Raw genomic sequence first — 23,033 nt, forward strand, 5'->3', positions numbered from 1 at the left:
GCGCACTTCACTGGTCGGCCACTATCCTTCGGCTTGGAATAACTTTAGTCATGACAGGAGTGCGTGCTTGGGCTCGACGAGGCCTTGCTTTTGATCCAACCGCCACAACGATATTGGACGGCCACGAAAAGGCTTGGCTTGCTCTTCATCTTTGGGCAAAAAAGACCACGGGCGCTACCCAAAGCTCCACGGCAGCATCGTATGTACGGACGTTCTTTTAATTGAAGTCAGACTGACTGAAGTACGGAGGCGAAGAAGTGGATATCATTCCGGCGGTTCAAGAGCAAGGTCCAGTTAAAGATGGATGGGATGAGGTTAGTAAGGTGACCAAACTATTTCACAACGAGTACCGCTCTTTCATATCACCCAGTGCCCGGCCAGACCTCCCGAAGGCGAACAGACATTGCCTCAGTATGTTCCTCATTTGTTCACCAAAATTGGAGCGTTTCAAAAGCAATTCAAGACGAAGTCTTTTGGGAGCCTTACTGTTGGGCTGGTGACCTAGGCAAGTCACTGGCTGTGAAAGTGAGGCCAAAATGGCTAGAAATGGTAGAAAAATTGGTGATACAGCAATCAGTTGTTGGTTGTTAAGTCTAAAAGTAAACAGTAAGGAAATCTAGCCTTCAAAGCAAACCGGTGTGGGCCTAGTGAAAGCCTGGGCCCTTTGTCTGGTGTCCCACACTTACACGGGGCTCAACGGAACCTTTCTCGAGCTGGTCAGGGTAATGATGTATCAGTATAGTGATCGGGGAGTCCCTTGACTTCAGCCAGGTTTCCGATCCAGTATCCGTCTATCCTGCCTCAACAACCTTATACGGCCCAACATCTTTTTGGCCCAGTGCACCACAAAGGCCTTCCCCGCGTCTGGGTTCACGAAAGAAATTACTTTGAGAGTGAGCCGACCGGAAATGAGCAATGAGCGGATATGCAACGATTTCGAACCTGATGCCGACTGCTGACGATATTGTCCCTTGGGCTACCACTTTCACTAACTTGGCGGAGCGTATTCTGGGGTACCTTGCAACCTCCAACCACGTGCGATGGAAGGGGTTCGGTACCTCTTTCACCTGGAGTTTTACTGTATGTGTCGGTAAAATATTGCTTTACCGGCAAACCAGAAACACTTCGCGGGTTGTTAGTTTCAGACTAGAGGCCGAGGTCGACAACACGCTCGGCTATGCAACCACGGCTCATACAGACAAATGGAGTTTTCAACAGCCCAATCTTGTTCAGGGTTTCATTGCAATATGGCTTTTCGCATTGGCTCGCAGAAGAGCGGCGATACGAGATGTCATCTCTAACCCGTGGGTCAAAGAACTAATGTTCCGTCATGACTACATTGGGCCTCTTCGCGAGGCCATAGGGCCGGAGTCAGAGCTTCGGTACTTGAGAATCATTGGTACACCCGGTGCACAGACAGATCCTGTGGAAAGATGGATAGGCGTTACCAACCCAACGGCGGATCAATAACCCAGCATGGTCCTTGTTCACCCATATTCGGGCTATATCTACCTTCGATCTCGTATGCTTACCAATCCCTCCACCGCGTTGGCCTAGCTATAGTGACTGACCTTACTCTTACAGAAGCTGCAGAGCAGAGGGACCTTAGCCCCAGGCTGGTGAAGATGATCAAATACACCGTGATTGGACTCCCGATGAGATTGGACGACACCTAAAACCAGAAGACGATGATATCGTCTTCGAACATCGCGCCGGTATTGATGTCTCCATGCGATGCGTGCAAGAATTAGTTTCTGTATTCGTACTGGCCATTGTTTCAAATATTACGGTGGTCGGCGGGACGACAAGGTTCGATCAAGAAGCCGCGGATAAGGAGTTGGAAATGCGACAGCCGCAGCGATCTTGGACAAACACTGTGTTCACCGCTATTGCCAATAAAATTGTAGATGCCGGAATTGCACGCGATCTCACGGAAGCGTTTGTTCTTGCCATTCCGGCTTTTGCTTACCATAACCTGCTACCGCGGGAGGAAGGGGTTGATGTCAGCTTTGACTCGGATACTGGCATTGATGGAGGTACTGGTTCCCCAGGACATCCCAACGCGGGCACCTCGTCATCTGTGGTTGTGCCTGCTTGAGAACCGGGAAGCTAGAGGTGTTTTACTTCCTGTTTCGTTCTACCGCGCGTCAATGATTGAAGATTACGGTGTAAACTTTCTGACGACATCAATGTCGGTGTCTCTTCATAGGGATGAGACACAATTTTTTTAGATGGAGATCCCATGCCGGAAGTACCTTACCCTTGACTTGTGACCGACGAACTCCGAGCCTTGATGTTGTGGTGTCACATATGCCTACTTCATGTAGCAGAAATGAGAAGACGGTGAGTCAATGACAAGAATTATCTCCCGATGTGGCCAATCCAGTCCATTCTAATGCTGCACACGAAGCGGGCTTATGCAGGTTGGACGCCGCGATATTGGCCAACTGCGGCTCTGAGAGGGGCAAGACCAGGCAGAACGAGCTCAGGTTACTCCATTGCGTGAATTCTGACCGCATATAAGTTGGTAGCTACCCCTCACTTTTGACTTGTAAAAGCACCTGATTCCACCTGGGTTCAGTCATCCAGAAACACAAGCCCGGCAAACCATCACGATGGCCAGGTGTGCACCTTCTCGTGGCCAATCGAAGGCTGACGACTCGAACAGAGTCCAAGTCTTCCATTACGAGCCCGACACTTCTGATTCCTATTCGGATTCCTCCGACTACGTTGAACAAAATGCTCGTTCCCCCTCCTTTCTGTCTCGCGTGTTCAAACCGAAGAAGAAGTGGCAAGATGCCGCAGTTCAGGTTTACAAACGTCACCAGGGCGACAACCTCTACATCCACAAAGTCCGTCTGCAAAGCCCACAGCTTAAGGAAGCCTTGAAAGGCCTTCTTGAGCGATATGGGTTGGTATACCGTGATGACAGTGTCATGGTTGAATCCCTCGCCCCGCATCGCGCCCTCTTCTTTGTGCGCCATCACGTTGCTGAGCTTGCAAAGATGTCCAAAGACGACGAGACCCGCGCCCATTGCTCTTTGCTTAGCGGCATCATCCAGGAAATCTTCAAGGACAAGTTCGAAGAGATTGAGACTCTCAACAAGGAGGAGAAGATCACTTTTGAACTCTTGTGGACTCTCTACCCAGAAGGGAGCATCTTCGGCACCCAGCTTGCCGATGAAGTCCCCCGTGCCTACAAGGTCAACAAGATCACTCTTACCAAGGAGAAGGTAGAGATCAAATGCGAGACAATCATGTTCAGCGGTTACTCTTTCCGACGATACTTTTGGAACGTCGGTATCGAGAGGTTCGATGGCGAGATTGACCGACTTCAGATACCAATCATACCGTATATCGACCTGGCATGCAATAGGGGGTTGTGTGATAGGCTGATTCAGCGAGGAAGGAAGGCATTGGACTTCCAGGTCCCAAGGTACATGGAGTATGACCCGGAGGCTTGCCGTGACGATGCGGTGGCTAGCCCGTGGGTTTGGAAGGGATCAGACCACAAACTGGTACGTCAATTGTTATGCTGGCACAACTCTTCTCTTTTGCTAATTATGCTTTTACAATGCAGGAGAAGGAAAAGGTTGTTGTTGACTTTTTCCTGGTGCGGAAGCGGGTCCCCTACCGCTTCGCCCATGAACTTCTTCCTGGGTACAATACCGGGACTCGCATGGGAGCCAAAAAGTTCCGCAGAGCAACACCTGAAGAGATTGACCACAGCAGACGCGTGGTGATGAAGTCTACTGACAACCTCCTGATTATGTCTCCTTATGTTTCAGGCTTTTCTCTTTCCAAGAGAACCTATGGTACGTTGAACCAGCTCCTAATCATTCACCGCCATGACGTTTCTAACATCCCTAGCCGACTTCGAGCTCGATGCGCTCAAGCCGATTAAACGCGACCTGAATGCGATGGAGAAGGTTATTTTCGACGATACCAAGAAGGCCATTCTCAAAACTCTGGTTGAGAACCAGAGGCTGACGGCCCAGAGTCAGGATGGTCGTAAGCCACAATCACCTCATAAGTCCTTGATTTGCGGCTAACACGAGGGGTAAATTGAAGGCAACCGGGCCCTCGTAATTTCGATTTCCGGACCAAGCGGGACAGGAAAGACTCTGCTGGCTGAATCTGGTATGTACCTCCAGAGCTGAGTTCTCCTCAATTGACCTAACCAGACCTCCGGGGCTAGTGGCGGCGTTTACTGGGCAGCCACTCTTGAAAAACTGGGACATTGTGAGAGATACATTTGAGGAGGCAAGAGATTGGGATGGCTGTATCTTAGTTGAGAAGCCATCATTGGGCCCTTGGCCAGCTCAGCTTGATGCAAGTGGTAAGCAGCCTTCGTCTCTCATCGCATTACCCAACGCGCTTCTCATGGAAAATCGAAAAACTGATGTATTTGACCGGAAATTCAAGCCTTCGTCAAAGAGCTCGAAAATTTTAATGGTAAGTTTACCCAGCACCCCAGGCTTGGAAGCTCGTCAGATCTAACATGACGATTTCAATTTTGTAGGTATTGTCATTGTAACATCGCCAGGCAGGCCATTTGTGGCCCCCGCCATAGCCTCCCGTGCGCAGCTTCATATCAACCTTCGCTATCCCAGTTTCTTCGAGCGAAAGCGTCTCTGGGAACTCTTCAATGACCAGCTCCCTAACGACGTTGGGAAACTGACCTCAAGTGAACTTGAGCTGTTGGCAGCTCATCCAACGAACGGTTATGCCATCAAGAACCTCCTTGATGTCTCCGCGGCATGGTGCAGGTCGCTACATCGACCCATCAGCTTTGATATGATTGTCAAGCTCAGGGAAGATACTGCTACTTCTGGTGGCGGTGGGCCGCCTCCACCGCCGCCACCTCCCGCCGGCATGGGCTGGCCACCTAGAGGCCCGGCTATGCCTTCAGGAATGGGGGGAAGAGTTCGTGGTCCCCCGCTTGGACCAATCGGGACTGTCGTTTACACATCCCCGCCCAGAGAGTCAAAGAAGAAGGTTCGCAGATACATACTTGTTTCTGATGATGACAATGACAACGAGTCGGAACAGAGCATCAGCACTCTCAGCTCCGATGATGACGACAAGAGTCTAGAATCTGACTCGGATACTTCGCGCGATTGAGCTGGGAAATACCAGCGCAAGTTTTGGGATTTTCTTGTCACGAATGAATGAACTGTCGGCTTGGTTTCTGCTGCGCTACACGAGGGTAGGTAACTTTACTCGAACCATTTTCGCAGCTTTCATATTCATATTTCTATTTATGATGTAACGAAACACTCTCAGTAAGCTAGGTCAATTCAAGGAGTATGTGAAGTTGGCTGTTCTATCGCAGTGAAGTAAATCATCTTGATGGATTAAGAAGTGGTCTGTCGATGTTCTGAAACTCGTGTCAGGATAGAGTACCTTAGTTTTAAAGCTCAGATTGAAGGTAAGAAGGGTTTGGATCAAGTTGATGAAAAGCTTAGGGTAAAATACTAGGAAGCTTGGATAACGGACGCATAAAGCTTAGATTAAAAGAACAGGTTGAATGATTGAAAAAGTAATAATTTTCATATAATATAAGTAAAATATTAAGGGGTTGTGATAGGTGCGGTCACTGTGGCAGTCCAGAAAAATGGGTGCAATGATGATAAATTCTGGTGGAAGATCTAGTGCGAAAGGAGAGCTATATGCATGCCTGCTTGCCAGTGCCGTGCCAGGATCTGGCCTCCAAGTGTCCTAACAGGTTGCTTTATACATTATGATAATGAATCCGACTCCCGCCTTTGTCAAAGTATACCACTTACTTTCGCCCCTTTTGCCCCTGAATTGCATTTGGGAACCGTGCTCAATTTACTACAATAAGTGTCATTTTTGCCTGTGTCAACATCAATCACATGACAGGGAGCTTGGCTCAGTTGGAAGAGCGCAGGTCTCATACAATGTATGATCTGGATGTATAACACCAGAGTTATCCTGAGGTCGTGAGTTCGAGCCTCACAGTTCCCATTTACTTTTGCTGCCACTTGCCGCAGCAAAGGTGTTTTGTTTCGCCTGCTACACCCCAAAAGGTTAAGAGTAATTTTTATTTCTTTGCTGTGCATGGTCTACACTTTGGAAACTCTCTATGTGACCCGACATAGTCCGCAAGCAAGCAAGGAGTCACAGAACACCTAAGGAGCAAAGGCAACTGGGAAAATACACTTCATTTGCATAACGAAACTCAGAATCTAAAACAGTGCAACATCACCTCCTAAAAGAGCGACAATGAAGAAAGAAACAAGCTCAATCCTCCAACCCATCCCGGAAACCTTCCCTTATCCAACCCTAACCTTCCATACCCCTATTTCCTTCCCCCTTTCCCTTTTCTCCATTTCCAAATCTACTCCACCCCTTCTACCTCTTAACACGATAGCTCCTAATCTTCCTCGCCGGAGTCAACCGGTGGTCTCCATTCCCATTGCGATAGCTCAACCCATCGCAGTTCTTGTTGACAAACAGCTCAAAGGTGTTGGGATCAGGGAGCAACGAAGTATCCTTGTTGAACCTTGCCCTGTTGACGTTCAGGACAGGGGTAAAAGCAATATTCTTGCAGCCCGAGTTGGGATCACGGCCAGAGGCGGTCATCTTGCGGCCGTCGGAAGCAAAGAGCTCGAGTTTCCAGGCAGAAGCCAGGGAAAGGGGGGCGAGGATGAGGGTGGAGAGCTTCATTGTGGTGGATGTTTGGTATGGAAAGTGATTGTTCTTGTCTTTGGTGATAGAGAAGTGTAGTAGTGTGATTATGATGTGGCTGCTGAGGGTGAGGATGAGGAAAGAAAAAGGCTCAGATACTCGAGGCCAACCTGATCCTTTATAGAACCTCATTCCTCCTCACTTTCAACCTGCTCTCATTTTCATCACTCCCCTCCCCTCGGCTTCTTCTCCCCGTTCTTACTCCCCTTCCTGTAATCGCCTCCCATACTAAATCACCCTAGCGGCCAATCCACCATCTCCTCGGTCAACGGTGGAATTCCGATGCCGTAATTCCTCTTCCAAAAACACACCACCAAGCTGAACCCGACATTCCAGTCCCCTCTCCCATCACCCAAAGCCTTGTATCTAGCTCACCCCTTGCATAAGGCTGCGCCAGCCGACCCCATTAATAGAAGTAAGATCTGGGGTCCTCGCCCCATTTCCCCGGACCAACGCTTGCCGATTCAAGATCTTGTCTTACCAGAACCTTTGACATCGTGGCTCAGCAACCCACACCCCAATAATGCACAAGCAAACATGTCATCGCGGCTAGATTAAACCACCATATTCCCCAGCCCTTACACCCTCGGCGTTTCAAACAAAACAAACTCCAACCAAAACAAGGACCATCCTCCAATGCAACACCTCCAACACCAGCTTGGTACCGACGAGACAATAATAAAAGGCCAGAGAAGGCCTAACCTTACGAGTAATCGTAAACTCATTGGCCCCCAAGCCCCAGCATTCCAATCCTGCGCTAAAATGCGAACCGACACACCACCATAATCATCGGCCTGGTATTTATCCGCCGAGCCTCCTCTCTCAAAACAACCAAACCCTTCCCGTAGATCCTATGCACATGACAAGATTGCAACGGAGGAAAAAACCAACTTCATAAGCAAATTATCTCTGACCATACTCAAAAAGACACAGCCATTCTTTCATCAACCATGGCACCATCACGTCTCTAGAACTGCATGGACACCTAGCTGAAGAAAACCAATCCACCCTTTCCCCTTTCAAACAACAAAATTACACAAAACATCAAAATCATGGTCGAAAAACCTTGGCGATACACTGACCCGAAAATAAAATCAGATTCAAGGAAACCATAACCTACTAGCTTTAGCACCACCCTGACCCCAAAGCAGATAGCACATTGACCACCATTCCCATTCCAATCATTCCTCTCTAAAGGCAAGACCAAGTAATCCAACCCCCAAAGACCCACCCTCACCCTCCGGCATGTCTCGAAAAAAGAAAAGGGAAAGCCGCAGGTAGCTAGGAAACGAAAATAGTCGGGTAATGGCTTCCGCCTGTCCAGGCGACACCGCCAGCAAAGCTCACCAATCTCCGGCTCCCAACACCCTGTCGCTGCAGAGGGCCCTCTTGGTGATTCGTCCTTACTTGGCCAGTTGATTTGGTGCCGTACCAGTTTGTCCAGTCTTAGCTGGAGTACCAGCATTCTTAACGACAGCTGGAACTTCGGGGACAGCCAGGGAACCACTGAGGGCTTTCTCGAGCATGCTCACCATGGAACCTGACACTCTTGAGCTGCTCTTCCTACTCCACTCCCTCACCTTTGCCAGTATTGCTGGTTTCTGGAGCTGCAAGTGCTTCAGGGCAATGTCACCCCAGATTTGGCAATCGGCCAGGCTGGCAGTATTAGAGTATTGGGATGTAGAAGGGGAATTGCCCAGAGCCTGGAGCCAAGGCATGATGGCATGATAGACCGTATTGCATTCTATGTTGCGATCGTACGCTTCGCTGCCGGCGTGGTTGGGTACGATTTCGTAACCAGGTTCGTTATAGTATGGCCGCTCGACAAAGATCATGGCTGGTAGAATGAGCGGTTAGTTGGAGCTTGGTCGTCTAGGTTGAACGGAATTACATACACTGTATAGAAACCAAAACCTGTAGGATTGTCGAAACGTTTGGCACCCATCCCTGTCCATTCCATGTCCCGATCAGTGACAGGCAAACTAACCGATCATAGAAAACGTTAGCATCTTACGGCTGTAAAGCGCGTGGCTAAAACATACCTTTTCCGTTTGCATACAAGTTTGGATTGAACCTGACCTTGCCACCGCCTGTCGTCAGAAACTGCACCTTTGGTGGCGCCGTGGGAAAGTCCGAGCCACAAAGAATGTCAAAGAGGAAGATGCCATGCTCATAAGGCGTGTCCTTAGGCCCGATGATCAACACTTTGAGCATGTCTGGTCGTGACTCGCCGTAGCGGACATAGATGCCGTCGGGAAGGTCCGCGTGTAGCGATGAGATCTGCGCAAACAGCTTTCTCATCCGCTGGCCATTGGAGTTCACGACTTGGTTTTGAAAACCCGTGTAAAAGTTGGCTAACAAAAGATCATCCTTGATTTCCATCACACCATGTAACTTGTGGTAGTCGGTCATCTTAGCCGCTGCTGCTATCGATTCGAGTTCCTTGTTTTTGGACCGTGTGACGACAGTGCTCGTTGTAGAAGCTGACGCACGGGGACCCGGGCGAGCCTTGTCGTCTTCCGGTGCGGGTTTCAGATGATGAAGAACGTCTTGCAGGTCGCAGACTTGTCGCGCAATGCAGATTGCTTCGTCACCGTCATCCGCAGACCCAAAGCTCTTGGAGCCATCCATGAAGACTCGGCAAACTACAGATAGTTTCTCCACTACCCTATAAACAGATTGTGCAGTTTCGGGTTTAATATGGTTGCTTGATATAGCCTGCCTGGAAGGAGGCATTGAAGCCATTGAAGCCATTAGTAACTGTTGCGAGGGTGGGAAGTGGATCTGCTCGTGGAATATGCACGAGGCGGCGTCCCAGTTTCGCGCCAACCTGTGAACAAAGAGAAGGGTTGCCTTGATAATGCCAGCCCTCGCATCCATCTCGCCAATAGCAGCTGATCGCAAAATCTCGCAAGCGAGTCGCATCATGGGAGATGTATGGATCATGACCCGTAGGCCAGGTGTGGACTCAAACTCTTTCTTATCCACGGATGGAAGCACTTCTGCAAGTGTCAAGAAATATGAAACTGCATCTGCGGACTCGGGCGTTGGCTTGGAATTGTGGAACTGCTGAGGCTGCCCTTTGAAAGGATTGAAACTGTACGAGTCGTGTGCATAGCCAGTGCCCCTTGCAAAAGCTGTCTGCTGTTGAGGGGGCTGTTGAGGGGGCTGTAGCTTTTGCTGTTGCTTTGGCTGTTCTTTTGATGCAGGCGTAGAAATCTTCGTGGCTGTAGGTCTTTCGTAACCGCATAGTAAAGAGAAAATCACAAAGGCGCGCCCCTCGGGGCAACACCAGGACGCTCTTATGGCATCAGTTACTCGGACGGCGTTGGCCCTCTGTCGGGTCAACGATGTACCTCGAGTACCACAGGCCAAACAACCTTGACAGCCACAGTATCTGCATTTTGTAAAAGGGTGGATCATCCCTACTAGAGTCGTCAGTGTACCGTATTTGAAGCGTCAAAGTCTTGAGTGACGAAACGACTTGCCTGCTTTGAGCATGGACTTTGTCTTCTGAACAAGTACGTCTGCTGTCATGTCATTGCTCTTGCCACATTGGCAGCACTTCCACTTGTGGTATTTCTCCCTGAACTCGGCCAGATGGCTCTGCGTCTCTTCCTCTGTCACAGGCGAGAAGATCTGGGGGCTCGACTCTGGCTGGTTTTTGTATTCGTGTTCCGCCTCTTGAAGAATGCGGGCTATGGCCTCGTCGTTCAAGACTTGACGCTGGTCGTCATCGTCGTATATCAGGCTGCTAGAGCTGCTGTCTGACTGGCTCGAGGAATTGCTGCGTGAAAACTGCGATGGAGGTGCGTCCAGGTCGATCGGATTGCCCCTCCTTGATCCTGGTGGGTCGGCCGACATGATGAAAGCTGTTAACCCGGTCAGTAACCAGAATGGTCGAAGATATCTTGAATCCCGGATCCGTTCCAAACGCCCCCTTAGCACAAACCACAATGTTTGCGATAACGTAATAATCAAGACATTCATGATAATGCCACTGATATTGCAGGGGGGTGCATTACAAAGTGGTTTTGATGGGATATTCATGGCGGAGAGAGCAGGTTTGACTTACGCATGGTTGGGTAGGCGAGAGTATTGCTGACCCCGCTGGAAGACGTGCTAGGAAGCTCGTTTGCTTTCGAAGAGCCCGCTGGTGACGTCGACGGCGCTGACAGAGAGGGGGGATACTGTACGGCTTTCTTGGTGGGTCCTAGCATTGTCCGGAGCTGCTTCGGGGGTTGGCTTGATGCATCATCTTCTGCGATGCGTCTTTTTGATGGCCGGAAGATGCTCTGAACCTTCTGCATCCTCATGCCCAGTCTCTCCTTAAAAGGCGGCATGGCAGATGGTTGAGAGCTGCCCGCGTGTGGAAACGCAGTGTCGAGAGTGTGGGGATCTGGGCTACCTAGGTATCCAGTACCCAACATAGGGTGAAGTCAAATGTCAGGCGTTGAAGTGGGATCCGGCGGTGCTTTGGGGAGAACGCAAGCGAAGTCTAAAAAGAAGTTCGACGGCGCTCTAGACTGATGATTTCGCTTCTGCCAGTGTGAACTTGTTCTCTTTTGTTGCCTGCTTAAGTGACTGTGACGATATCCAGTAAGCAGCAAGCTCAAATCCACCCAGACAGGCAGATGGTGAATTTGATGGCTTGCGAGTTGCTCCGTAAAGAAGCTAATCCAAGGGAATGTGAAACCCGTGTTGACGGATTGTGGGGCATCCAAATCTTGAGGGCTTGGGATGATTATATTGAGGCGTTTCGGGCGTTTGTCGGGTGTCAACGAATGAATGTGAGATAGCTGCTATCACAATAGCTTGGTTTTATTCCCTCGGGAGAGCAGATGTTAATCACTTGTTACGACGCTGCCGCCGGGGAAGTCGACAATAGCCCCCAAACCCAGAGGAAGCAAATACCAAAGTTGCAAATAGTGAGCTCAGATGACGGCGACGTCGAGGTCCTGGGTGCAGCATCTGACCTGCCCGCTTTGCACTGCCCGCAGTTTGCCCGAAGAGCCGTTGGCTTCCTATGGGTAGGCAACCTGTGTGACTGCACCTATCAAAGCTCCCAGCTGTGGCTGTCGGAGCCCGGGCCAACCGACAGGCAGCACCTGCCCGTGACTTTACTTCCGTTCCACCTCATTGACCAACCGATTAATGAAGGTGCCTTGTTGGTCTGAGCGGGTCAGGACAGCAAGCCAACGGCGGCATTGTATGAAAGACCAGCCATCCAACATGGAAGGAACAATGCCAACACTCGTACGGCACGATGACCTCATGCACTCAGCTCTTAGCTCCTTCCACAAAATGCAGCGGTGGCATTCTTCTCCCGTCTTTGCCGAGAAGATGAGTACATCCCCCCAAAGAACCTGGAACACACCATCACCAGTATCATGCTTTTGTTTGTACAAAGCAGCACTACCTCAACAGACCCGTACACAGCGCACACATTTTCTTTCGGCCCGGCCATGAAGCGGTGGCTCGCAGCCCTCGCACCATCGGCTCTCCCAGCAGCCCAAGATATCACAACCCCCTCCATACGAATTGAAACTCGAGTTCCCTTAAACTCAAGGCTCTGCAATGTATACGTCGAACACGTGCAACCTGTCAAAGGTGCTGTCGACTTTAGCTATGGCTCCTGCCAGCAGCTAACCCCACACGACTCCCACCACTTTATCGCGACCAGCACAGATGCCTCCCAGGACCGACTCGTTTGGACGCTACCCGAGGACATCTTTTCCGGCGGATGTATTTCGGCATGGAGCACCACCACAAATGTCTTGCTGGGCAGAAGCGAGGTGCAACACCTGGATCTCCACACGATGGCCCGAAGACGACATGCCCGCCTTGCCCGCCGCAGCAATGACCCCAACAGCATTTTGATGGACAATTCTACAGGTGTCAATGTTTGGGGACCATGGTTTGATGGTGTCGAGGTGCTCAAGAATGCCGAATGCAGCGCTATCGATTCAGCTGCAGCCAAGCAGAAAAGCATTGCCATTGTCGGCGCTGGCATGTCTGGTCTGATGGCGTACCTTTGCTTGACCCAACAGGGACTTACCAGTGTCAGCCTTATTGAGGGTGGAGATCGTCTCGGTGGTCGGGTTCAAACGGTGTACCTGAGCGGTGGCCCTTTCGATTACAGTTACCAAGAGATGGGCCCCATGCGAGTTCCCATGACGCTTACTGTTGCCAACCAGACGTACAACATGTCGGACCACCAACTCGTTTTCCAGCTGGTAGAGGAGATGAATATGCTCAATAAAGACAACGACGACGACCTTCATATTGACCTTATTGACTGGCTCGAGGCTGGTAGCCGTACACTTCCTCGTGATGGTGGATCAAACCGTGTGGGTGAGGTTGATGGGCAACAAGGGAGACCTGACAACCAAGGCGCTGTGGACCAGCTGGGGATGTCTGTGGAGGAAATCTTTGACAAGGTCAACAAAGCTTTGCCGTGCGAGGACTTTTGTGTGGAGATGGCCAACAACATGTTTACTGCTCATCGCAAGTGGCTCGGTATGTCTCGTCTTTTCATTTCCGTGGCTATTGTATTAATCAATGTTGCAGAAAAGGGACTGTTTGACCTTGCCGGAAACCAATGGAGCGAGTTTGCCTTCACGGCTGAGTACCTCAACAACAATGTCAATAATACTCATTTCGGATACTGGGGTAAAGGGGCTTCGTCGTTCTGGGACAAGGTATACGGGTCAAAATCTCTGTAGCCTGATTAGCCTGCTGACCTGGTTTCAGCTTTGCGAGGATTTGTATTTGAATACAACGACTTGGAAGACCATCGATGGAGGTACGGACTCTGGTGATTGCAGAGGTTCTGAGTCCAATGCTGATATATTGGGCACTTGCAGGCATATCACGTCTTCCACTATCTTTCGGGCCTCTTGTTGAAGGCGCAATCACCATGAATCGGCGGATCGACCGGGTACAACCATCACTGGTCCAGCGCACGGTTACCTTGCAGTCCAAAAACAATGGCACCGGAGACATTGACAGCACGACACATGACTACGTTCTCTTTGCGGTTCCTTTTTCGGCCATGAGACACTAGGAGATCTCGGAACTCAGCGAAATCATGATGGAAGCTATCTCGACTCTTCCATACACATCCGCATGCAAGGTGGCGCTGGAGTTTGAAACTCGGTTCTGGGAACACCTCGACCAGCCGATCTACGGATCATGCTATATTGCTGGACCAGATTACCCCGGCATCGGGTCCGTCTGTTATCCATCCTACAATATCAACGGCACTGGCCCAGGCGCCCTCCTCGGGTCCTATATTTCGAATCCAGAATGGACTGAGAAGTGGATGGCGATGAATGAAAACGAGCATGTTCAGTATGTTCTGGATGCCATGGTTGGAATTCACGGCAGCGTTGCCCAAAAGCAATACACTGGCAGATCCAGTCGGGTTTGTCAAGCTTTGGACCCCCTTGAGGGTGCCAGCTGGGCGGATCCTACTGTTGGGCAGCATCAGCTTTACTTGCCTGAGTATTTCAAGACACACAACAATGTGAGATTCTAGTATGAGGCAGGTTGATGGCCGTGTACTGATGAGATGGAACAGATGATCTTCATTGGGGAGCACACCAGCTATACACATGCTTGGATTGCATCGGCTCTTGAGTCGGGTATTCGTGGGAGTGTTCAGCTTCTACTGGGTAAGTTGATATTGAGGAAGAGATGGCGGCGACAGTTGACTAATTTTGTGACAGAGTTGGGGCTTGTCGACGAGGCAAAGGCTACTGTGGAAAAATGGATGGCGAGGTGGGTTGAAGTGGTGAGTGAAGTTTTGTATCGAGCAAATGTCGATTTGTGCTAACGCATGAATAGTAAGGAGTGTGTTGCGGATTATGGTATTGAAAAGAAAAGGAGGTGATTGTTACATAAGCAGTAGTTGTTGAATCTATAGGTGCAATAGCTTCAAAAATCCGGGGAAACACATTCTTTTATTCAAATTTCTCAGCTGGGCCAATTTGTTTTGATGCACACCAATGCAGTTAAGAGTTGGTTTAGTTGCAAGTCTGACGCAGAGATGAGACTCCGTCGCCCTGCATAACAAGGAGATTTGAACGGTGCGGTACCTACAGTAGTGGTGTAGCATTGCTGCGTGTCAGGGAACCAAGCGTTGTTGTTCCACCCTAGCATGGAGCGGCTAGGGTAGGTATAATAATGTCCGAGATAAGGGGGTGTGATGAGGCGGGCATGGGGGTTAGCTTGGGGGAAGGTTTGGTGCAGGGGGCACGTTCTGGACAGGATAACTGGCACTGTGAAAGCAGGCAAATCATGCCTCAAAAGACAAATAGTCGATAGTCTTCAGATGATAATCACTAGTCTTTTAAAGATAGTTGATGGGCCTTTAAAGATATTTGCAAGGCCTATTGACTTTCTTTCGTGGCATGGTTCCCCATGTAATAAGGGGCTAACTTACCTGGTAGTCTTGCTGTGCCAATTAATTGTGGTGAGGGTGTGGGCGGTTAGGTGCCGCTGGTGATGATGGTGGTGTTGCATGGGTGGTGGGTTTTTGGAAGGGTTCTCTTGAGTTGGAGGTGGTGAAACTCATGTTTTGTGGGATGTTACATTCATGGTGCGATGCACATGATGTTGGCAATGAAGACTACTGCAACTAAAAGATGACAGAGATCACGATGTTGGTTGCTGCTGTGGGCTACTGCTGCTAGGCAACTGCGCTCTGAATGTATTTCAGGAGGTGGATGGTATTTGAATAAGGGGGTGATTTTTATACAATATGGAGTCCATGAGGAGGGTATTGTTGAGATATCGAATTTCATGTCTTGCAGCATCGAATTACTCGGGTTTATCAGTGCGGGAACAGGGAACTGGGGATCGGCACGGGGGAGCTGGGTCTGGTTATTGTACGGTGTGGATGAGCGGAGTTAAAGGGCGGTGGTTCTCATCTGAGTTGGTGATGAAGAGAGTCTCCTGGATATGAGACAAGATAATGTTGTGAGGGTTTGAAACTTTGCCGGGGTGAGAGACATCAGATGTGGGATGTGGCACCGCAGGCATATGAAGAAGTCACATCATCACACCCTCTCACACTGTGTTGGTTCTATCTCAGACCTGAGGAGGTATTGCATTGCGCGATGAGACACAAGGCCGCAGGAACGAAACGATCTATATGTATTTGGGAATATGCCTGTCTTAAGCCTTTTTTCTCTTCAAGACAGCCTCAGATCCTGGTCCCTGAGAACCGCAGTGTTGGAACCACCTTCCTCTTTGGGGGCGTCTTCGTATGCAGCTTGGGGGACGACAGATTAAATTTTGACACAGTGCATGCTGAAATATAGTCCCGACTCTATGGTTGAAGGCTACGGCTACGGGAGGCAATGGCACAGCAGCGGAGGTGAAGAGTCAAAGCACATGATCCCATATGGCTGGTGGATGGCTGATCAGGTTGAGAAAATCGTTATCAGTTCAAGTTGTCGTGTCTGGAGCCCCAGAAAATAAGCTTCTGCCAAGGCGGACAGAGTGGAGGGCGCTAGGCTTTGCTGGGGACAGCCCTGTGGGGGTCTGGAGTGTGATCTCTTCTTGCCCAGAGAAAGCCGAGACTGAACAAAGCAGGGAAGGGTATCCGGCAAGATAAGAAATTCTGTTCTGGGTGGTGGTTATAAAAAGAAGGATTCAACTTGCATATGAAGACCATCATCGAGTCTGGAGTATGCTGCTCATGAAGTCGCCGCTCTACTGAGAGACACACTGGCCAAGCGGGGCAACAATTGCCCTGGCAGGTTACACAAGCAGGCTGTTCGTGATCCCGTCTTACCGCAGTTTTCCATCTGCTGGTGCACCTGTTGCCAAAAGTCGTCCAGCATTCGAAACGCATCTCTTCAGGCACTTCAAAGTCCACAAAGCAACCTGTCAGATCAGGGCATGCTATCTCAGGAAGGAGTTGCGCCAAACCCGACAGGGCGATTACCATCTTCTCAGCCAAGGCGGGCCTTTGAAGCAGGGCATTTGCCAAGAGATAAGAAACTGGCCAATCACACAACACCGTTTCCCCGTGTAATCACGGGTTTGCTTGCTTCAACCCATCTTGCTCGCTAAACCAGACCTCAGAGTGGTTGCATCGGTTGGGTTTTCATCCAGAATAAAGCACATGAATGACTTGTCGCCACGGATCCTCGGCTCCCAGGCACTGCTTCTATTGAAAGGCTGCAGGTCTTGGTTCTGCCTCTTTCTTGTCTGTCTGTCAGACGGGCAGAATATCGAGAGAGAATCCGCCTGCGGGGCGCCACGAGGGAGCCAAAGAAAGGCGGACGCATGGTTGATCATAGCGCTTGGTTCCTGGTGGAGCTGATAAGGATAAGCAGAGAGATGGCTGATTTCTGTTTCTCTTTCTAGTTGTGTGAAAATTCTTTTGTAATCCATATCAACACGGTCAAGATACACCGCTTTACGGTATGAGTTCAAAGGCCAATAGTTTAGCCTCTTATCTTTGGAATGGTTTTCTTGCTAAACAACAAACAAATGAGGTAGAGACAGCGCATCGATCCATCCTCTATTCTCGATTTGTTCTAGAGGCCGGTACAAGTGATGTCGGAATGGCGGTTTCGGGCGTTTGTGGCGTCCAGTTTAGCCTCTGCCCTTACCCGTTGCCCGAGGAAGGCACATACATCACGGACTGCGCTCTCCGTTGGGCTGACTTGGGTGAGGCTCACGGTAGAATATGTGTCTGGTACCAGTCCATGCACACGAAAATTGGCCTACACCATCGAGCCACTCAGTCGATCGAGTTGGCGAGAAATGTCACCTCCACGGTCGAATATACAGGGAAACACGCAGAGCCAGCCAGTCACTGCATGCAACCCTGCATCGGATCCACGCCTTGCAGTGACATGAGTGACTGCAGTGACATGAGTGACTGCAGGCGGGAACGAGAGGCACAACCTGGGGAAGCGACCAACGATCAACAGGGTCCCAAAGACTGCCTGGCGTCCAAAAGTGTGGAATCCAATATCAAAATGGAAATATGTAGACGCTCTCTTTCAGCTTCATACACCTTCCCAAGAGAGGCCAAAAACTCATCATGGTAAAGATCAGCTGCAAAACGACAGGCTCACACCGAGTTTCATCAGGTGAGGTTGACGCTGTGAAACCCAAAATGGTGGAGTGAGAAGACATCATTGGCCCGTGTGTCCCAGCCCCACTCGATTTGGCAACCTCCTTCTTCCCCTCCATCAACCTTTCCGGCAAACCTGCCAGTGTCCGACCTCGCGATGCGGTAAACACCTTCACTTTCATGAACCGAAAGAGACGAACCTAGCCCAACCACTTGGATTCATGCCATCATGATCGATAAGGTATACTAGTTTATTCTCGGTCTCTCCACCTTCGTCCCGACTCCTCCACTTGACAGATCCGGCCTGACGGTTGGGGGAGGGAAAGACACGATGCCAAGGCCCTACCCAGCGGGAAGCGTGCTGCTTGCCCGGATCAACACGGGACTCGGGAGCGGCAGGGATGCAGAGGACAAGACAGACCCCCCACCAAACCGCTGAGAACGCCCAGCTCCTTATCAGTGAGACCCACCAATCCATTGAGCATGCAGCACCTTGGCGAGCAGAGCAGTCCTCCAGGAAGGGAATGGAGGCACTTCTGAGGGTGATAATGACGAGGATGGTCTTATCGCGGGACCTGCAAGGCTTCTTTGAGTCGGGAACCCCAGCTCGGCTCGGCTGTGATGGATGGGTGGTACCTACGACTCGAGAGTCGCAGTGTATTTTATTACCCTAGCCATCCCGCATGATCCAGGACTGAATCTTTCCTCTTCACTCTGCAGCCTGCCTTTCAACAAAGACCAGGAGCACCGGTCCTGGCCTCAGAGGGACAGACTCTCTACTTCGACTCCTCGACAAGTCTTTCACCATGTCGTCCTACAAAGTTTCCGATTACGCCGGCCCAACGGAGATGGCCCACGAGGGCGTCAACCCCCTCCTGGAAGACATCAATGCCCCCTATTCGGCCGGTGATTTCGCCTGGATCATGACCTGCACTGGTCTTGTGCTGCTCATGGTCCCCGGTGTTGGTTTTTTCTACAGTGGTCTTGCCCGCCGCAAGTCTGCTCTGGCTTTGATTTGGCTGTCTTTGATGTCCATCGCCGTTGTGGGATTCCAATGGTTCTTCTGGGGTTACTCCCTGACCTTCACCCACAACACCGACGCCAGCCCCTTCATTGGCGATCTTTCCAACTTTGGTCTTATGAAGGTCCTCGGTCAGCCCAGTGTTGGCAGCTCCAAGATCCCCGATGTCCTGTTCTGCCTCTACCAGGGCATGTTCGCCGCTATCACGTTCGTATCCCTCCTGGTCACCCTCCAGGTCCAGATCTTGCTAACTTGGTTTCCAGTCCGGCCCTCGCTATCGGTGCCGCTGCTGACCGTGGCCGCATGCTCCCGGCCATCGTCTTCATCTTTATCTGGGCCACCATCGTCTACGACCCGATTGCCTACTGGACCTGGAACCCCAACGGCTGGTCCTTGGTCATGGGCGGTCTCGATTTCGCCGGTGGTACCCCCGTGCACATCAGCTCCGGCGCTGCCGCTCTCGCCTACTCTTTGATGCTCGGAAAGCGTACCGGCTACAACAAGGTCAACGGCCTCCCTTACCGCCCCCACAACGTCACCCACGTTGTTCTCGGCACAGTCTTCCTCTGGGTTGGCTGGTTCGGCTTCAACGGTGGTTCCGCCCTCGCTGCCAACACCCGCGCTGTCATGGCCTGCCTCGTCACTCAGATCTCTGCCTGCGTCGGTGGCTTCACCTGGTGCTTGCTTGATTACCGCCTCGAGAAGAAGTGGTCAACCGTTGGTTTCTGCTCTGGTGTCATTGCCGGTCTCGTCGCCATCACCCCCGCTGCTGGTTATGTCCCCCCCTGGTCGGCTGTCATCTTCGGTGTCTGCGGCGGTATCATCTGCAACTTTGCCACCAAGCTTAAGTTCCTGATCGGTATTGACGAGCCCCTCGATGTGTTCGCTGAGCACGGTGTTGGTGGTATTGTTGGCAACCTCCTCACTGGTATCTTTGCCGCGTAAGTCCCTTCCCCCGCTCCTCATTTTCAACATAAACTAACGCCCCCCTCCAGTGACTACATCGCCGCACTTGACGGCGCCACCGCCATTGACGGTGGCTGGGTCAACCAGAACTACATCCAGCTCGGCTACCAACTCGCCGATTCTGTCGCTGGTTTTGCCTACTCCTTTGTCATGACCTGCCTCATCTGCTTCGTCCTGAACCTCATCCCTGGCCTGTCTCTCCGTGTCAGCCCCGAGGTTGAGGAGATCGGTCTTGACGATGCTGAGCTCGGCGAGTTCGCGTATGATTATGTTGAGCTCAGCAGACACGTCAACGACGTTCTTGTTGGTGGCAGTGCCGCGGGCAGTGTCAAGGAATCGAACGAGACCCCTACCGAAAAGGCTTAAGCGTTCTCGTGATCAAAACCAAGTGCGACAAATTCAATAGACATTGGCATGACTGGATCGTGCAACAAGGGGGTGTATAGTGGTGAGGTGGCGGCTCAATGGGAAGAGGGGCCTGTAATATCATAGGGGATGGGCGAGGGATGTGATGGATGGAATGATGATGAGGAGGATGTGGAATATGGGATGTATTTTGGTTTGTTGGTGGGAAACTGTCCGAAATATGATACCTCTTTCTTTTGGATATACTCAGCGAGCGAAGGAGATACCAAGTTTATAATCTTTGAGATATATACCCGATACATATCACCATGCAGCGCGGCTTGACTTTCTCTTTGTGCATAATATCTCCAGGAGGAAAATATGGCTTTCTCTATGGTCCAGATGAACAACAAGCTCCATCTTGAAAGAGATATAACTAGCAATGCCTGCCCTTTGACAGGCCGATTCAGTAAGGAACACCTTGGATTTCTGTACACCTCCAACCAAGTCTCTTCCGATTGATTTTTTTAAACGCCGGCTTTCATGTACATGCCCAGATATATGAACAGCTTCCCCCCCTCATTGCACCTTCTAGTAGAATGATTCTACCATATGTTTTCAACCTCCTTTAGAGAGCAGCAGCAACCCCAGCAGCAGCAACCACAACAGCAACGACATACCCAGTCTCCCTGGCAGCACCAGCAGTAGAAACCGTCGTGCTAGTAACACCATCATCACCACCATCACCACCACCTGTCTGAACAGCCCCAAGTCCCAGACTAGTAACCTCCGCCCCCGAAGGCGCAGTCTTCAAACTATGCATCAACGAGAACCCCTCACTGCACTGTCGCTGATTGGTAGCCACAGCCAAAACCGCCTGCCCCATCGCCCCGTTGTAAACGACAGTCTTGCACTCCTCCACCGCCGACTCCAGCGCACTGCCCGCATTTCGAGCCCACGAGGACCAGTTCAGCTTGTACGCTTCGTGATCAGCGGTCACAGAGGCAGGGACTGTCTGTCCGACCCAGCGGGATGTCTGCCATTGCGAGCAGAGGGTGACGATGTCGGCCGAGTTGACGGGGGTGTGCCCCGCGGCGGGGGAGGATGTGGCTAGGTTGGCGGTGACCCAGACGGAGAAGGAGGATTCAAAGTAGTCCCTCAGGGGCTGGCCGTAGGGAGGGGTGGGTTGGGCGTTGAGGATAGATTTGACTTCGTCGATGCAGGCGTCGCCCCAGGGGGCGTCAGACAAGTCGGGGGGAACCCAGGTGCTGGTGATGATGGCCGTGGTGGAGTCGGCTACGCTGCTGGGGAGGGGAGTCCTGATGGGTGTTGGAGTGTCGGTTATGGTGATGGGTTCTGTGGTGTCCTGGGCCAGGGCGAAGGCGATGGCACCGACGAGGGGAAGAGCTTTGGTGAGATGCATTTTGGAGGTGAATGATCGTCAATCGAAGTGAAGATGTGTGAATGATGGTGATGCAAATTGGCATGACGCTCAAGGAAATTGATTCTTTTGTATACGAATCAACCCGTCACTGTCTTCTCCAAGTCTGTGGCTATGCACACATGCAGGGGCCAAGTGTAAGGAGAGACATGGTGTGAATGCAACCCTAACCTCGGCTCTCCTCAACAAAGTAACGGTAATGGGTTCAAATAAATTCGAAGGCAACATTCCATGGTTCCGTTCAGCTCCTCCGGCATCCTCAAAGATGCTTGTCCACCAGCTGGGGCCATAGTTGAGGAGTATGGTAAAAAGGTAAGGTGCTTGGCATGGGGCTGGTGATGACGACCTGATGGAGGTTTTCGTAAATGGGCCGCTCGAGCTTGCCAAGTCGTACTCGGTATTGGCAGTTTACTTTGGGTCTTCCAATTCCCTCCTCGTAGGCTAAAAATACTGGGACCAGAAGAAACAGCGTGTGATACGAGGGAATATTGAGAAGAGCCAAGGATTGGGGGTGGAGTAACAGCACATAGGTCCAAGGCACTATTGCTCCTTCCTTCCCAGTAGGTTGACCGCTCGCTCCTTCACAGTTGACTGCTCCTTCCCTCATTATGAGTGGACCGCTCCTTCCTCTGACTTGAACCAGTGCCTGTCTGGGAAATTCAGGTCATGGGCCGCCCACTGACTGCTTATTACCACTGGGAGTATTTAATATATAACACCAGTACGAGCCTCCTTTTACGATAATGACAAACCTTCTTGGGTATTCAGGAGGTCCCATGTGACGTGATGATCCATAGAAGCAGGAAAGAGCTCAAGTAACATAGAAATATCGCCTCAATATGTGACTAACCCGTTTATAGGCTACACTTTAGCTTTCACAGTTGCTAGTCAGGGAGCCAAATCCGAGATTTCTGATGCCGGGCAGACAGCAAAGTAAAGGAGGAAGATGGCTTGATCTTGTGTGCTGCTTGGGATGTGGCCCCTATCTGTCGAAGGACTCATGTATAAACCGGCCAGAATAACAAGTCATACCCTCATCCAACAAAGTGTCTACCGAGAAACACAGGAGAGCATCGAACACAGGAGAGCATCGAACACAGGAGAGCATCGAACACAGGAGAGCATTGTCAAGCCTTTATCATCAGCCTTCACACATGTAACCCTCGCGAGCCGCCAGAGCTCAAAGCCTACCCCCAACAGTCACCCGGACATCCGTTTCAACTTCCACCACATCACCATCGCACCGCCGCTACAACGCCATCACCCAGCACAATTCACCACAAACCCACCACAACCACACAATCCACCCCATATAACCGCCCTTTCCGCAACAACCAACACCTGAACCATTCACTCACTCAACCCAGCCCAGTCAGATTGGCCCCCTGTGTGGCCAGTTTGATGAGGAGTAGGTTCAAGGGAGCTCGGTACACCCTCTCGGCTGGCCA

The 23,033-nt window shown here is 50.9% G+C and overlaps 7 protein-coding genes and 1 non-coding gene across 8 annotated transcripts; 5 read left to right on the plus strand and 3 right to left on the minus strand.

The window, feature by feature from the left end:
* Positions 1 to 2,523: 2,523 nt before the first annotated feature.
* QC763_208360 (uncharacterized protein) lies at positions 2,524 to 5,315 on the plus strand. The gene is made up of 7 exons (XM_062909885.1): positions 2,524 to 3,518; positions 3,581 to 3,815; positions 3,871 to 4,011; positions 4,072 to 4,140; positions 4,199 to 4,339; positions 4,426 to 4,455; positions 4,523 to 5,315. The coding sequence occupies exons 1-7, from the start codon at positions 2,616 to 2,618 to the stop codon at positions 5,122 to 5,124; spliced, it is 2,121 nt and encodes a 706-aa protein (XP_062768724.1). The 5' UTR covers positions 2,524 to 2,615; the 3' UTR covers positions 5,125 to 5,315.
* Positions 5,316 to 5,885: 570 nt separating this feature from the next.
* Positions 5,886 to 5,991, plus strand: QC763_0038840. Its single transcript has one exon. It is a non-coding gene; the product is annotated as a tRNA-Met (tRNA).
* Positions 5,992 to 6,378: 387 nt separating this feature from the next.
* Positions 6,379 to 6,693, minus strand: QC763_208370 (uncharacterized protein; the record flags this gene model as incomplete). The annotated part of the gene is made up of 1 exon (XM_062909886.1): positions 6,379 to 6,693. One exon carries the CDS (start codon positions 6,691 to 6,693, stop codon positions 6,379 to 6,381), a length of 315 nt encoding a protein of 104 aa, XP_062768725.1.
* A 1,424-nt stretch (positions 6,694 to 8,117) lies between these two features.
* Positions 8,118 to 11,633, minus strand: QC763_208380 (uncharacterized protein; the record flags this gene model as incomplete). Its single annotated transcript, XM_062909887.1, has 5 exons — positions 10,790 to 11,633; positions 10,191 to 10,586; positions 8,757 to 10,142; positions 8,610 to 8,696; positions 8,118 to 8,551 (listed from the first exon to the last, which is right to left on the minus strand). Exons 1-5 carry the CDS (start codon positions 11,142 to 11,144, stop codon positions 8,118 to 8,120), a joined length of 2,658 nt encoding a protein of 885 aa, XP_062768726.1. The 5' UTR covers positions 11,145 to 11,633.
* A 237-nt stretch (positions 11,634 to 11,870) lies between these two features.
* Positions 11,871 to 13,439, plus strand: QC763_0038870 (uncharacterized protein; the record flags this gene model as incomplete). The annotated part of the gene is made up of 2 exons (XM_062905601.1): positions 11,871 to 13,233; positions 13,285 to 13,439. Exons 1-2 carry the CDS (start codon positions 12,105 to 12,107, stop codon positions 13,437 to 13,439), a joined length of 1,284 nt encoding a protein of 427 aa, XP_062768727.1. The 5' UTR covers positions 11,871 to 12,104.
* A 365-nt stretch (positions 13,440 to 13,804) lies between these two features.
* On the plus strand, positions 13,805 to 14,919 carry QC763_0038880 (uncharacterized protein; the record flags this gene model as incomplete). The annotated part of the gene is given in 5 exon segments (XM_062905602.1): positions 13,805 to 14,242; positions 14,297 to 14,390; positions 14,445 to 14,509; positions 14,563 to 14,573; positions 14,586 to 14,919. 4 exon segments carry the CDS (start codon positions 13,805 to 13,807, stop codon positions 14,563 to 14,565), a joined length of 600 nt encoding a protein of 199 aa, XP_062768728.1. The 3' UTR covers positions 14,566 to 14,573; positions 14,586 to 14,919.
* A 3,002-nt stretch (positions 14,920 to 17,921) lies between these two features.
* Positions 17,922 to 20,500, plus strand: AMT1_2 (ammonium transporter Amt1). Its single transcript, XM_062909888.1, has 3 exons — positions 17,922 to 19,040; positions 19,097 to 19,774; positions 19,829 to 20,500. Exons 1-3 carry the CDS (start codon positions 18,619 to 18,621, stop codon positions 20,163 to 20,165), a joined length of 1,437 nt encoding a protein of 478 aa, XP_062768729.1. The 5' UTR covers positions 17,922 to 18,618; the 3' UTR covers positions 20,166 to 20,500.
* Positions 20,501 to 20,772: 272 nt separating this feature from the next.
* QC763_208405 (uncharacterized protein) lies at positions 20,773 to 21,567 on the minus strand (the record flags this gene model as incomplete). Its single annotated transcript, XM_062909889.1, has 1 exon — positions 20,773 to 21,567. One exon carries the CDS (start codon positions 21,565 to 21,567, stop codon positions 20,773 to 20,775), a length of 795 nt encoding a protein of 264 aa, XP_062768730.1.
* Between the last annotated feature and the right edge of the window lie 1,466 nt (positions 21,568 to 23,033).

The sequence above is a fragment of the Podospora pseudopauciseta genome, assembly GCF_035222475.1.
Source record: "Podospora pseudopauciseta strain CBS 411.78 chromosome 2 map unlocalized CBS411.78m_2, whole genome shotgun sequence".
Classification (NCBI taxonomy): Eukaryota; Fungi; Ascomycota; class Sordariomycetes; order Sordariales; family Podosporaceae; genus Podospora; species Podospora pseudopauciseta.

What these genes read in the sequence shown, in the direction of transcription:
- QC763_208360 (XM_062909885.1), top strand. Translation starts at nt 2,616, where the DNA reads ATGGCCAGGTGTGCACCTTCTCGTGGCCAATCGAAGGCTGACGACTCG. An exon ending in TCTTTCCAAGAGAACCTATG is followed by an intron (nt 3,816 to 3,870) that starts GTACGTTGAACC and finishes TAACATCCCTAG; the next exon opens with CCGACTTCGAGCTCGATGCG. An exon ending in GACTCTGCTGGCTGAATCTG is followed by an intron (nt 4,141 to 4,198) that starts GTATGTACCTCC and finishes CTCCGGGGCTAG; the next exon opens with TGGCGGCGTTTACTGGGCAG.
- AMT1_2 (XM_062909888.1), top strand. Translation starts at nt 18,619, where the DNA reads ATGTCGTCCTACAAAGTTTCCGATTACGCCGGCCCAACGGAGATGGCC. An exon ending in GGCATGTTCGCCGCTATCAC is followed by an intron (nt 19,041 to 19,096) that starts GTTCGTATCCCT and finishes CTTGGTTTCCAG; the next exon opens with TCCGGCCCTCGCTATCGGTG. An exon ending in CTCACTGGTATCTTTGCCGC is followed by an intron (nt 19,775 to 19,828) that starts GTAAGTCCCTTC and finishes GCCCCCCTCCAG; the next exon opens with TGACTACATCGCCGCACTTG.